Genomic DNA, 15,930 nt, shown 5'->3' on the forward strand with positions numbered 1-15,930 from the left:
TACCCACCCCCATCCCCCACCCCCAAGCTGCTAGTACCTTCCGAACACTGACATACTATTATTTGCCTTGCTTTTATTTTGTGTGTATGTATATATTATATATATGTAATACTTTCCATTAAATATGAGCTTCTTAATGCAGAGGTGTTTTCCCCTAGACAGAGAACTTTATAGTCATAGTGCCATAAGCCATTTAAGCCTGTAGGCTTAATTAAACCATGCTTTGACTTGAATCATTGACGCCTTTTTGAATATGGCCTGAGCATGCATTAACTCACTATTGCTACTGCTTGCTGACCTGAAGCGATTCATAAACAGCTGAGATTCAGTGAGAATCATTTCTAAATGAATCTTCTTTCCTGCTGCCTAATACTGTCCCCAGTAGAGCACTAAAGGATTTCCCATTCTACATTTCTGTACCTGTCTATGGTTAGGAGCTCATGAAACCCCAGGAATTTTTTTCAGTGGGTTAGCTGTGGTACTGCCGAATGATAAGATCTATGAATGAGAAGTGACACACATTACCAAGACATACACTCCGCTCTGGCTCCTTTTGACCTAACTAAAGCCACTTCATTCTCATTCTAGCCCTGTTGGCACTAGGGCTAGAAATACAAGGTTGAGGACTTTGTAGGAATGCAGAGGGATTGGTTGAGATTCCATGAGGAGGAAGCTCTGAAATCTATAAAAAGGCCAACTTTCTCTTAGAAACAAATAAGAGAGGTGCTTAGACACCCTGGAATGTATTTATAAATGATACCATGCCACATTGCCAATTTTGTTTTTTTAGTTACCCTTTACTGCCCAGTTCAGCAAAAGGAGTAGCATACTTTGTTCAGAGGTAGTTTTTAAGCTAATTTGAATGGAGAGACAAAACATAAGTCTGTAGAAATTATTATATTGCTCAAATTATTGTTTGCTCATGTTATTAGTGCCTATTATATATTTAGCACATGAATGAGCAGAGGCTTCTTCCCTCCTCAAAGAAAGAAATAATAATAATTTAAATAAAAATTTTAAAAAGGGAAGACTTATCGTTTTGACATAAGGTTAATTTGATCTTTAAATTTTAACTTCATTGTTGCACTAAGTCCATGACCTTTGTACTCTCTTTTAACCATTATTGTGTAACAACCCATTTGCGTTGTATCCTGTGTAGGTGATTTCCATGTCTTCCCATAATTCATCCATGAAAGCCCTAATGAAAACACTGGAATCTTTCTTCAGTGTCGTCTTCAAATTAATAGAGTAGCACTTAGGCTGTCTCTTGCTATGCTGTGTGATGGAGCCATCTCCTTTTCTGATGATATATCACCTGGATAACATATAGGTGCATAGGTTTAGTTCTTTAAAATTCAGAAACTTTTATCTTTGATTCATTTTATAATATTTGAACTTTAAGGTGGCTGAGTGGAGATGGTGGGAAAAGTGTTTTGTTTTTTTTTTTACTGGTTTACTTTTTGCTATCCTAATGTGAGATTGAAGTTGGCTAGAACTTGTAAATGCAAATAAATACCACAGTAAAATAATTTTGTCCACGTTTCAACCATCATGAGACAGATAGTAATTTTATTTATTTTTATCATGAATGTTTTCAGAGAAATGGTATCTTTTTTATTTTCTCACTTCCTGTAATATTTAAATCTTTGAATAGAGGATTCAGATTCACATATTTTGTTGGTAGATTTGGTGTTTCGTTTTTTTAAAGATATTAAGACATTTATCTCTTTCTTGGATTCTCATTCTTTGCGCTACCAGATTCCTGGTCAGGAATACATGGGTTATTGATGCATGTCTTATAACATTACTGACACATAAGGCTTCAGTTATAATTGTACCATTTTTTTTTTCAAATTTTGACTTTGGTTTTCTTCCTTCTTTAGGGAGCAATTTGATCTGAAATGCCTTTGAAATATTAAAAATATCCAACTTAGAACACCAAGAGATTAATTATTTCCTTTGTAATTCCATTGTTAGCTACAAATATGATCTCTGTGGAGCTGATGGAATATACTGAAAATTAAAGTTTACTTATTTTTCCTATGATTAGAGGATAGACTGAAAAAAAATCAATGAAGACTTGGTAGAACATTTATTTGAGTATCATTCCTTTCTCCAAGTATAATCAGTCATTTTGGTTAAAGTTAAAGAAGACTTGAGTGATGAACACTGACAAGGTTTTTTGAAATTAAAAAGTCCTCAAAATGTTCAACTGTTTTTCCTTGATATTTAATGATATTATAAGAATAGTAATTTATAATAGAATTAGGGAATTTGAAACTCAATTGCCTATTCATTGTGGGCTTTTTTTTTTCTTTTAAGAAGTTTGATTTTTTCTTTTGAAGGCATTTACTTTACATTTTACATTACTCTACATTTACATTTCCTTTATATTTTACATTACTCATTTGAGTAAGATAGGAAAGAGCCTAGTCTGGCTTCTAGAACTTTCCATCTGAAGCTTAGCAAATGATATATCTGTTGCACTTATCCATCCCATTTACAGTTAATTGGATTATATTTCTTTGTCCCGTATTTCTCTGCTCCTACATATTGGAAGCCAAGTAATAGTTACCCCTCCCCCTGAAATTACAGGATTATAGTAATAGCATCATAGACAGGTTTTTTAAAAGTTACTCTTCTTAATTATGGAGAGGCACTCATCTTAAGGCATCAATTGAACGTTTATTAGTTGCTACAGGTATAAAATGCAACTCCTTTGAAGAGCTTACAGTTATCTCTTTCACATCACGACTTTCCCCATCGAGGTTTCTATATATTACAGGTAGTCATAAGAAATTAAATGGGAATTTTTGGGGAGTTTTGTGAAGGCGACAGATGACACAAGAGTCTATGACCAAATACTTAATCCAAATTTTACAATTAGGTACTGTAAACACCCCATAAAAGGAAAAAAAAAATCAGACTTCTTCTCTGGTATGAAGGGAGAGACAAAAATTTTTATGGGGATTTTCCAGATTGTGGGGGTGCCATGCTCCTAACCCCCGGGATGTGGAAGGGATATTTGTATATTATTTTGGGATCCTAGTTCATGTTCTAACATTTAGCTAGCTGTGATACCTATGATGGGTCATTTAACTTTTATAGGCTGCAGCTTCCTCATGTGAAAAGTAAATGATTTAGACATAGGTGATCTCTCAGAACTTATGCAGCCCTTTTATCTTTCTCTTTCTCATTGGACAAAGTCATCCATCGGCATTCCCTCTACTCAAAAAAACACTTGTTTTCTTTATCAAATGACCATTTTTGGTGCTATTCAAATGCCCTAGGCTGTCTAGGTGACTGCTTTGTGTGAAAATGTGTTGAGGGAGATAAAAAGATGTGGAAGGCCTAGGTTCCCCCTCCTTTTTCCCTTCACCTCCCCAAAAAAATTGACAATTTTTTTTTAAAAAGGGAATACTTTTTTCAACAGTTTTTTCCCCCAAAACTTTAATGGCAGTACACAGGTGAAGTCAGACACTGAAGTCTTAATCTGATACTATATCATGTAGTAAATATAAGGAAGCTGGAATCACTTAAAGTACTGTTCCAGTGGTGGATTCTGTAGCTATTATCTAAGGACTAATAAAGCTTGAAAAGTATATCAACTTTTGTGTTGACTACCAGGTGTTTTTTTTTTTCCTGCCATAAAAATTAGCAATCCATCTATTAAGGTATTGGGGGGCATTTTTATTTTCTTAGGTAGAGTATAGTTCTTTCATTGATAGTGCTCTGTAAAACATTTAAGTGTAAACTCAAAATACAGCTGTTCTTTCTTGCAAAGAATTTTAGAGCCAAAGGAAGCTATATATAAGCTATGCAGCAAAGTTCCCAATGGTAGATTCAGGAGAATAAAATCTCATGTCCTTTAGTGAAGGGGATAGAGCTTTGCATTTTCAGTACCTTAGAATTTTTGCCCAGAATAAAGGTAAGACTCATGTGAGCAATTTATTTATAACTTCCAATAAAGGTACAGGTCTAGCTAGATCAGAAAGACTGTCTGGTGTGCATAAAATGTATAAGTATAGCAAAATCCTTTTTTCACAGCCTTCATATGGTGCAATGGAATTATTTTTTTTTTTATGTATACTGACCCTTCCAAAAGAAGTGTGACAAAATTAGCTCATTAGTTTTTATCTCCTCTGGAATGGGATTTGGGGTCCTGAATTTAATCTGATTCTATTTCATGGTTCCTTGAAACTTACTGTCAAATAATTAGACTTTTAACTTCCATAGGTGTTTAGGCTATGCATGTTATGCATTAAGAGATGGGGCTGAGAACTTGGAAGAATTAGTTATAGTTCTAGATCTTTCACTTTTCACTTTCGTACTAACTGTATGGTCTTGGAATAGTTGTTAATTTTTCTAAGACCTGGTTTCCTTAATCTTCAGAATGGTCTACCTAAAAGGGATCTCATCAAGGTCAAGTGGAATGTTGATGTAAATACATTTCAAAAATAATAAGACATTAAGCAAATACAAAGTGGCATTAAGCTTGGAGTTGGAATCTCTTTGTTCTACTCTTCTAGATATCAGTATGTGCCTAATAGGCAACCTAACACAATTAAAGCTTAATTTATCACATTATGTATGTAATTAGTATTTTCTACAGTTCCTTTAACAGGTTCAGGATTTAATTTGTTTTGCATACCATGGGATCAGACATATTTCTCTGAAGATGTGAGTTTAGAAGGAAAAGAATATGTTAAAAATTCTTCATGAGATCCCTTATACCTATATCAAACATAAGAATAGGTGCCTATGGGGAAGCTCCCCCTACCACCCTCTTTCCTCTACAATATATAAATATATATACACACACACACACACACACACACACACACACACATAGAGACAGAGAATTGTCTGGGGCATTAAAGGGTTAAGTGACTTGCCCAGTGTCACACAGGCAACTTGTGTCAGTCAGGACTTGAATCTAGGGCTGCCTGGTTTTGAGGTTAACTATCTACTATGCTATGCTGCTTCTTTATAAAACATATTAAGAAAAATTCCCATGTTTCCAGGGAAATACAGGTTTTAAAGTTATGTTGTTTAAAAATTCAATAGAAAAAAAGTGTTAAATTAGAATATTTTTGAGTAGTGGTAAAAGAGTGTGTGTGTGTGTGAATGAGAGAGAGAGAGTGTGTGCGTGTACACTATAGTTTTACATTGTATATGTATTTTCAATATGTATTCTGTATGTGTGTATTGTATGTATTTTTGTGTGTTTATACATGTATGTGTTGGCAAGTCATATTCTGTGCTAATACATGTCAAGAAAGTTTGTAGTCTTCATTTATATTACCGTAGGGCACTTTGGGCTAAGCCCTTGTTTTAGGTTATTGTTTCTGAATCATAGCAGTCAAAAGTGGGCCTGCTTTAGAACAGCTGGGTGGCCAACAGAGAGTAGAGTTGGGATTTCGTGTCAATATTGTGGCTCTGTTTAGTATCTGGGAAAGTTGTAATAAGTTGTAAATGGCCCATTAACTATATTGGAGGCCTCATAGCAGTGCTAATTTTCAATCGTGCTGGGTTTGCAATTTACATATTAAAAAATGATCACTTGGTGCGTTCAGGGACGAAGCTGATATCCAATTCATGTACTACTCTAAACATTCCTATTTTTTGGTCCGGTTATTCCAATTGAAAGATGCTGGTTTTACTGTCTCTCGGTATATGTGAATAATTCTCAGTGAAATTGTTAAAAGAAATCAGTTTGATTATAGTGGCAAAATGTCTTCACAGGGTTTCGGTTCACTTTTAATTTTAAGTCCCAGGACAAAAAGAAGATTGTTGTGTAATGGAACAATATAGCCCCTTCTTCCCATAACTATTTTCTTAATTACCATTTCAGTATTTGGGGGAGAAGTGGGAGTGCTTTTAAGAATGTTTTACAGAGAAACTTTCCAAAACTGCATGACCAACCACTTTCATCATTGTAAAATTAAATCATGCACATTACCTTCCCCCTTTTTACATTGTAAAAATGTAAAGAATAGCGCACAATATTTCTCTAGATGTTGTTTAAGATAATGAGTCAGGATAGATGCCAAGATAACTAGTTAATACTACTTTTAAATCAGGCTCTTAATTAAAATGCTTATTTTGGTGCAAGAAAAGTACACATTAAACCGAATTTGGAAAGATTAGATTGGAATTGCCTCAAATTCAATTAAGCCACACTGCATGGACGTGCTGGGAATATAAATACAATTACTGTAAATTTGTACGAATTGATTTGTTGCATTATCTTGCTAATCTAACATACGGTACTTTTTGTGTCCATATTGCAGACGGCAACTCCAAACTAACATGGCAGTCAGACTGTGTGATGTGGCTTCTCTGCTTAGAAGTGGTTCGTGGGCAGCAGAGCCTTGGACTGGGGTCTGTGGGATTTTTCTTAAATTCTGTAGGCTACTTTTTTTTTTTTTTTAGCATGTTGCAGTAGTGCTGAGGCCATACCAAACACTTGAATCTTTCATTTGGCGCATACTATGTATGTTCTTACATTTCAGTCCATTTTGTATGGCCTTTCTTAGGATTTTGAGCACATTGCAATTTTTAATATGGTGATAATTGTAGAATTAGAACCACACTTTGTATAACGTGTAATCTGAATTAGGTTTTGGTGCAGATTCAAAGCAAAGAGTGTAAAGTTTTGAACAAAAAAGTTTTGGTATGGTCTGAATACTAAGTTACAGTAACTTGCATTCTGTTTCACTATGTATTTTTTTGGTTACTAAATTTTGAGGTTATTGACAAATCTTGATGGTTTAAACTGTTGAAATTATTTAAAAAAAAATTTCTGGCTGAAAATCATTTGCCCAATAACTGCTGAACAAGTTCTCATTCTGTGAACAGTTGTGTTGAGCCTATCAATGAAATATGCATTATTTGTAAAATATAGCACATTAGTATCATTTTATTCTGAGCAGATGGTTCTATAGCTGAGAAATGCTGTAATTTTCAGTGTGCACAGCCTACTGCAGCTGTTCACTTGAATGTTGGCTTAGGATCTCATTCTTGCCACCTGAACATGAAAATAATTGTGCAATTAAGTACGGATTGTTTGTTGTCCTTGCTAAATCCTGCTAATTTCAATCAATGAATACTTTATATTTTAAACACTGTCCCAGTTAGCTTTAGACAGAATCTAACATTTGGGGCCCCACAGTTCTTTCATATAAACTAATACAAGAACAGCAGGTGGTTTTTTTGTTTGTTTTTTTGTTTTTGTTGTTATTTTTTAAATTGACCTTGGTCACTCTTTTTCTGAAGTTCATTGTTGTGATAGGTGAAAGGAAAGGGGTTTAACCCATTAAAAAAAAGATTTTTTTTTTAGGCGGGTGGTAAGTAGAGAAAGTATTTTAGGGGGAATTTGGAATGACAGTATTGTTCTGCAAAATTGTATTGATAATGATTTCTTAAGACAAACATAACTTTGCAAATTTCAGATTTATTATATTTTATACTAAAACATACAACATCCTTAATGATGTTGTTGTAGTTGTAGTAGTAGTAGTAGTAGTAGTATCCCCTTCTCACCAACATATTTAGGGTGCTTCTTATTTGTTTTTTTTTTCCTACCCTCAACATCCCTGTGAAGGAAATGTGTAGAACAGATAAAAGAATTCCCTTCTTGGAGAAGAGAAAGCAAAGGTTTGGAGGTACTGAGACTTGTCAATGTCACAGAAGTAGCCTGGTTTCAATTTCTCTTTAATTATGGTATTATTGAGTCTAGGCCAGTCCACTGTTCCATGTGGCCTCCTTTAAGGCCTCCTAGGATATGAATGTTTTGTGTATTCATTGGTATTCCCTTCAAAAAAATTAGGTACTATAATTTTAAACTACTTTTGTCTTCTCCTTATCTCTTTTCTTCTTCCCTTCTCTTACTCTAATGCCTCCTCCCTGACTTCCATTTCTTTTTTTTATATTAAGATATCATTGCAAATTAAAATCCCCACTAATTCAGAACTTTGTCTTTTTAGAGGTTGTTTCTCTGTGGAGACTAGAGATTTTATTGAATGTATTTGGAGGGGCCATGCTTGCAATAAAGCTTCAGATTTTAAAAACCCTAAAAATTTAATTCATTTGTTTTAGGGTGTCTAAAGACTTTTTGGAAAACTTAGGAATGTGGTTTGTTGCTCTTCTGTATGAAGAGTTATAGGTTGGATGCTCTGAATGCTAGACTTCATTAATTTTTAGAGTATTTTTAATAGTCTGGATATCTATTGGCCAGCATTGATATTTGTCTAGCATATTTGAAGTTTGTAGTTGCCTTTTACTCACATTCTTATTATATAGCATTGCTCAAGTTAGAATTACTTGAGCTGGTCATTTTTAAAAGTTGACTTGTTTTCATTGTGGCTTTTTTTTGTGCGTGTGTAAACTACACAGTTTTACTAGTGTCAAACCAAAATGCCAGCTTTAATCGTGTAGAGATTTTATTTTGCTACCGTAGACCAGTTGCCACTAGCCTGCTGGATTTGTTAGGTGGTATTTTTTTTTCCTTAGCTCAAGTGGTGAAGAGAGAGGGCTAGGTGGAAACAGTATTTCATAGTCATTCCCAAACTTTCATTCAGATGCTCTTCCACTGCCTAACATGTGACATTCGTGACTTTTCTTCCTCTCAAATCACAGGCAGGAGAGTTACAGGATACTGTCAATCAAAAACTCTTCAATACGTAACCAAAACAGTACATGTTGACAAAAATGTGCATTTATTTCTACTTTGATTTTGAAGCTTATAGCTGGTTTAAAAGTTAAAATTCTAGAGTACATCCAATTCTCTTTAAGCTAGAAGGGTTTTTTGCAGCACCTCATACCACCCATCTGTAGTATGGGGTTCAAATCTGTGTGCTTAAGCATAACAAACTTAACCTGAAGTCCATGGAAATCCCAGGTGAGTAGGGGGACCTAAATAGATCTAGAATGTGATAGAGAATGTTTAATTTGGGAATTTATTTGTTCTGTACTTACATGCATGCGCAGCAATGCACATATATATGTCGTAAATAATGTGTAATGTTAAAAGTATATTTCCATAGCTGATGGGAAAAGTGTGGGTGTTGTGGTTTAATACAGGCTTTATTGTAATTTTGACAGTACAACTTGTGTTTAGTGACATGTCTTTAAATTCTTGGCTGGAATCTCCTTTAATAGATGGTGAAATATGAATTCTGACATTTCTTATTTTCTCTGTTTTTAGCAGGTAATTGCTGCCATGGAAACACAACTGTCTAATGGGCCAACTTGCAATAACACAGCGAATGGTCCCACCACCATAAACAACAACTGCTCATCACCAGTTGACTCTGGGAACACAGAGGACAGCAAGACCAATTTAATAGTCAACTACCTTCCTCAGAACATGACACAAGAGGAGCTGAAAAGCCTCTTTGGGAGCATTGGTGAAATAGAGTCCTGTAAGCTTGTAAGAGACAAAATAACAGGTACGTAGTTCCTTGCTTGCTCCCTGTTGGAAGAATGTATTTGGAGGTGGAGGACATAGGTTGACATTAGATTTACCTGCTTGTAAATCATATCATGCTAAAATTTTACGTAACTTAGCTAGTCTTTCATTCCTGACTACAACAATAGCATCAAATTCAGCAGAGTAGCAATTTATTTTTTTCCTTGTAAGGGGGTCAGAGTTGAACCACATGTGTATTAACTGGATGTTAATATCCTTTAAGATCAATAATTTAAAAATATGCTTGAAAGGGAGAAAGTTGCTATATCACCCAAACTTTCTTTTTGAACTTACCAGGTTGGATTTATGCTTTCTATTTACTGTAGTGGAATATGAACATTTAAGGGAAGGGCATACATGCTTTGTCCCCCCCCCCCTTTTTTTTTAAATTATCCTTTCTTTAAGTCTCTTCCATTTTTGGTAATGTATGGGCTAAAGCATATGAAAACATTTATTTTGCTTTTGTATAAAGTGGCTGAACAATAAATATTAATTTGATTTGATTTGCATTTAGTTAGCTCTTTAGTTGTCACATTTTAAAAAATTGCTTGACATGATTCTGGGAAAATGCTGCATGAATGCTCTCACCTCAGACATTATTTAGCAGGAACAGATGTAGCTGTATACCACTTCCTGACTGAGGTAGCATCCCTTTCTTCATGTGTTTTTCACTTCTGTATTTCTGGGTCCTGTGACAGTTGGGGCTTCTTAGTAGTACTAGCCTTTTGCTTCCCTGAGGGTCTAACTTTTTTTCCCCCTATTAATTTAGGAAGAGGAAATAGTAGAGGGAAAAGGGCAAGAAAAGAGGGTAGAATTTTGCAAGCCATCAAGGAATTAACTTCTGTTTTCCTCTAGCTTAAATAAAGAGCTGGAAAACCAAATTAGCCAAATTAGTCCTTCCTTACCATTTCTATTTGGGTCATGTGTACAAGGTGTAAAGACTAGGATTTTTAAGAGTTAAAACCTAGTGTGAGGGGGCAACAGGAATGAAATCATCAACAAGTACCCAAATCCTCAAGATTTCTTTCAGTCAGTTATCTCAAATTATCTTTAAAACTTTTACCTGAACTATTAAAGTGTTATGAAAAAATATTTTACCTTTTTTTGCATGTCTCTTTCTGTGTTTATGTTAATAGTAAAGCAATCAAAATGTTGGCAGTAAGAAGTAGGAATGAGAAATAGGTCAAGGGCATGGAGTGTCTTGAAACTACATCATACTCCAAATAAATGGAGAGTTAATTCTCTTCCTTTACTTATTTGTCTCTTTTGGATGCTTAGAAGGAAGAGAAAACGAAGTAAGGTATATCCACTAAAACAACTTTTCCTGTCAGCCACTGACAAAGCAAAAGGAAATCAAAATGAACAATATGAATGGAAAAATAGAAGATCCTGAATTTCCTTAAATCTGCCTTTAAAAAAACAAGACAGAAAACTAAGTTTCAGATCTGACTCCCTCTCTTCCTTCTAGTTTGCACACATGTGACAATACAGTTATTGTGGTTCTTATTCTGTAGTCTTAGGTTGCTTTCAAAAGTTTTAGCTTTAGTAGCGTTATCAGCTCAATGCCAAGGATTGAACATATTCCCCATAACTAGAATGTACATATAATACAATGGAAGTTGAAAAGGCAACCAACAGATCCTTATTCAGGTTGGTGTTACGTTGGAGCCATTTAACTTATTTCAGTATAGGGTATGAAAGCTTTAGAAGTATTTGTGCTTTGATCCCCGAGTAAACTCTTGTGTGTGTGTATGTGCACGCATGCATATGCATATACATATATATACATATATAATATACATATATATGTATGTATATATGTATCTTTAAACACATGTGTGCATATATATATATATACACACACACATATATATATAAAACACTTGATAAAATGAATTATTAAACAGTAGCTTTCTGAAGATATTTGCCTTCTGCTAGCAGTTCTCAAATTAGGAGTTTTGCCTCTTCTAGAAACATACGAACAGGCTCTCAGGAGGATTTTCAGACTTTAAGAGAGCCATGACCTTGTTCTATGTTCTTGAAGTGGGGGGAGGACTGCAAAATGTGGACATAAATTACTCCTATGGCATTTTGAACATTTCCCTTTATTGTTAGTCTTTTTTTCTTTAGTCCTGTCCTTTAATATTGTTCTTCTTTTTGAGGCACAATACAGGTCAATTGACCTTGGAATCTTTTTGGGGGGGGGTATGGGGAATGAGATACGGGTAACTTGCAAGCTAAAAATAGGGTTGCAAGAAATTTGGGGGGATATTAGTAGGGAAATTGTTCAGAATTTTTGAATATTTGTGTACAAATAATTAGGAAATTATTCTTATACAGATAACAAGATATTCCCTGTAGCATGAGAGGATTCGTAGATTAAGATTTGACAGCTTTTTTTCAATTTGTGAAGGGGTTTGTGTCAAGGAGGGGAGAAAAGGGAGGCTTCTTTGTCATTTATGAAGTTTTCCTGACTTCTCCTTCCTTCTCATTTTATTAATATTACATATTTTACTTGGCATTCTCTTAATCATAATTTTCCATTCCCCAAGACATTAAACATCTCAAAGTTTCAACAATAATCTGTGTAGTTTCAATATTAAATTTATCTTGCCATGCTGGAAAAGAGTTTACTAGTTTAATCAGTAAATTAACCATCACATTTCCCAGATTGTTACCATTTACTTCAAAATAGTAACTAAAATAATAATAATGTTCATTATGTTTATATTTATAATAGCTATGACAACTTTTAATGTTTATGTGTGTAATAGCTATAATAATAATAATAATAATAGCTTTTAGTTTATATAGCATTTACTGTGTGCCAGGCACTGTACCAAGCACTTTACAATTGTTATCTTGATCCTTACAACAACCCTGGGAGGTAGGTGGTATTCTTATTAGTACCATTTTACAAATGAGGAAACTGAGGCAAACAGGTTCACTAGAACGAAAGAAATACTACCATTAGGAGTCAGGAGATACCTTGATTTATGTGGCCCTAATTTCAAAGTTTATGCTTTGTCCTGTGATTTTTTTCATGGCAGTTGTCTCTGTTCAAGCCAGGTTTACTTATAATTATTAATCCTCCAGTTGTTTTCTAAAAGAATCGGAGTTGCATGGGATTTAAGGTCATCTAGTCCAACCTACAGTTGTGTAAGAATCCTTTGGATAGCGTCATTGAGGACATGGTCATCCATCTTAGATGACAAAATGAAGGGCAACTCACTCCCTCTAGGGGCAGTCCCATTCCATTTCTGGTAGCTTCAATTTTTTATATTTGGACCAATGTCTGGAACTTCTACTATTGCTTCTAGTTTTGCCCTCTTGGGTCAAGCAGGAGAAATTTAATTTAATCTAATTTCTCTTCCACTTGACAGCCCTCAAAACAATTGAGGACTTGCTGTCATGTCCACCTGAATCTGCTTTTCTTTTCATGGGCAGAACACCCTTATTCCTTAAAAAGATTCTGTATCCTTGTCTTGAAGTTTTTATTATTCTGAACAAGCCTCTTGGATATTCTCCAGTTTATCAATGTCCTTCCTGAAAGAGTTGAACTTAAAAAGCACCGAATACCAGGTTTACAGGTGATAGAACCAAGAAGTTTCAAGTACTGTTGGGTCTTTTTCCACATTAATCCTTAACTTTTGAATCACAGTTTATGCTAATCCTGATCTTATTTCCAGACTGAATTAGGATTCAAGATGAAATAGATACATTCTGTCTTGGAGTTGAATTCCCCATGCGTAGTTTGTTCTTGATCTACATTCTTTTAGTGCTAAAAATTCCTCATCTGCCTCAGCAATCACAGGTGGTGGATTCATCCCTGTTTATACATTAAAATGAATTTAGACTCTTAGTGGTATTAAATTCAAGTAGAAAGGATTCCCATGACTGCACATTGACTTAGAAAACCGTGATGTAACATTATCTGTGCTGTGTTATATTTTTATTTGTTTTGTTAAACATTTCCCAGTTAAATTATAAACTGGTTCCCCAGTCCTTTGGCAGCAGTTTTGACATCTGTGAATTTAAGTAATTTAATTTGCTTTTCTGGCCTTTTGATGAGCCATAAAAGGTATACCATTCCAAATGACTAGTCTATATCTTTTACTTCATAGCATAAGCAAAGAATTGGGGTAGCACAGTCGTATCACACATGAGGAACATGATGTTCCATGTTTACAGATGTAAAGACAGTAACTCTACTTTTTCCCCCTCTCCTTCTATTCCCAATCCTAATCCTAGCTTGTGTTAATTCTAGCCAAATAAATACTGAGATACCCCAGCACAGATGGATAAATGGACATGTTAGGTTTGAACCTGGATGTAAAAGATTGAATTTTCCACCCCTAGATGCACTTAGTTGCCCTGTGATCTATGAAAGGACAAAGTTGATGAACCAGACCAAAGGTTGAAGACAGTGTACTCTATTGAGTTCTGTAATTTTTTCCTCCAAAATGTTAATACCTAAATCATTTATCACACCTCTTAGAATTGACACCAGTTTTTTATTTAGGGTGAAATCTCTTTAATATTTTAGTTTGCTCAGAGGAATTTATTTTAATCACATTATCAGTATATTTTCAAATGGTAATTTATATTCTTCTCAGTCTACTTTGTTGGCTCCTCATCCATGTCATACCCCCTGCTTAAGAGTGTTCTCCAAGGCTCTCTCCTAGGCTTCCTTATCTTTTTTCTTTTGATAACTTCATCTGCTCTCCTGGGTTTAATTATCACTGTGCAGATGATTCACAGATTTATATATCCAGTCCCTGACACTCCCCTGAGTTTCAGTCCCATATTACTAGCTGCTTATTGGGCATGTAAAACTGGATGGCCCAGAGGCACCTTGAACTCAAAATGTTTAAAACATAACTCATTAATTTCCTCCCCATCCTGCATCTTTTAAATTTCTGTTGAAGGGAAGGCACTACCATTCTTCTAATTGCCCAGGTTTGTTATACTTGATTCCTCACTCTCAATGCACAAATCCAGTTTGACTCATTTTGCCATGTCTGTGTATACAACATTACATTATCTATCACATGCTTCCTTATTTCTATTCACATAGCCACTGCCCTAATTAAGGCATGTGGTTCTATAGTTTAATATGTAGCAGAAACCAATTAATAAGCATTTATTAAACACCTACTATGTGCCAGGCACTTTGCTAGGTGTTTAGGATACAAATACAAAGAAAAAAAAACATTCACTACTCTCAAGGAACTTACAGTCTATTAGGATATTCACCAAATACTACAATAATAATAAATATAATTAATAAAAATAAATAGAACAAATTCAGATAAATATAAGATAGTTGAGGGAGAGAGTTTAATTAAGACAAAAGGTAGGTATAAGAAAACAGGACTGTGATTCAAAACGCATGGATTCTGTTCTTTGCTTTGCCTAGGTGACCTTGGGCAAGTCACCAAATCTCATTTCTATATCTGTAAAATGCTGGTTTTAGAAAAAGGACCTCTAAATTACCTTTCTAGATCTGATTGTTTATTTGTACATGTGTTCTGAAGACTGAGGTTGACCAACTCTTGTAGAAAAATAGTAAAAATTATATAGGAGGTACACACTATTCTTTTGGAGACTCTTTTCTATTCCACGTAAGACTTGGTAGTCTGGTTTATCTGCATTCAGTTGTAGAGTTATTACATCATTAGGTAGTGTTGGCACTGGTTTAAAATAGTGATTGTAACTTCAAAAATAAGAGAATCCTAAAATTAGAAGTAGCCTCAAGGACCACTTGATTTATTGAGTCCTTTCTATCCTACACAGTTAGGTAAAGATTCAGGTCATTAAAAGTATCTCATTAGAGATAGAAATTCTTCACCTAGTAATGGTAATGGGAATCTCTTAAATATCATTGAGTTTTATTTCTGGTTCTTTTAGCTTTTGAGATCTTGGACAGATCACTTAAACTCTTAACTGAAGTGCTCTCAGTTTCTTCCTATGTAATTTAAAAAAAAAAGGAGGGGGGAGAAGGAGTTGGATTAGGTAAATTTCTAAGGTTTCTTCTAGTTCTGATTCTACAAAATCTGTAACAAATATATAAAGTCTCTACAAGATATTATAGACCATAAAACTTTAACTTAAATCTTTTATCCTGCAATTAAGTCATTTTCTCTGTTCTTTTTTCTTTCTCTTATTCTTCATGTAGAAAAATTTTGAAAAATGCATTCTTATGTTTTTAAAGCTCATCATTTTGCTCATCCTTCTTGCAGGTATGGTATGTTTTCACAAGTTACCTACTCACTTCTGTGGGATGCTAATCTCTTTATGGGAGCAATGTGAATATACCCTTATTCAAAATAGTTAATTTCTATTGAAGATAGATTAGGTATTTTTGGTAAGGCTGGAGTAATCCAGGGGATGAGGTATGTGGGTTAGGTACAGTAATAGCTGAGTGAATAATGACAACCCAAAGTTTTGCATTAATA

General features: G+C 34.6%; 1 protein-coding gene across 2 annotated transcripts in view; it reads left to right on the plus strand.

Annotated features, from left to right (window-relative positions):
• Nucleotides 1-6,312: 6,312 nt before the first annotated feature.
• The window catches only part of ELAVL2 (ELAV like RNA binding protein 2), an 83,193-nt gene continuing 73,575 nt past the window's right edge, over nucleotides 6,313-15,930 (plus strand). For both annotated transcript variants that reach the window (XM_027839459.1, XM_027839460.1), the window contains exons 1-2: nucleotides 6,313-6,384; nucleotides 9,212-9,452. In XM_027839459.1, coding sequence (XP_027695260.1) covers nucleotides 6,313-6,384; nucleotides 9,212-9,452 — 313 coding nt within the window. The remainder of the gene's footprint in view (nucleotides 6,385-9,211; nucleotides 9,453-15,930) is intronic.

Source organism: Vombatus ursinus, unplaced genomic scaffold (assembly GCF_900497805.2).
Source record: "Vombatus ursinus unplaced genomic scaffold, bare-nosed wombat genome assembly UNPS02014832.1, whole genome shotgun sequence".
Lineage (NCBI taxonomy): Eukaryota > Metazoa > Chordata > Mammalia > Diprotodontia > Vombatidae > Vombatus > Vombatus ursinus.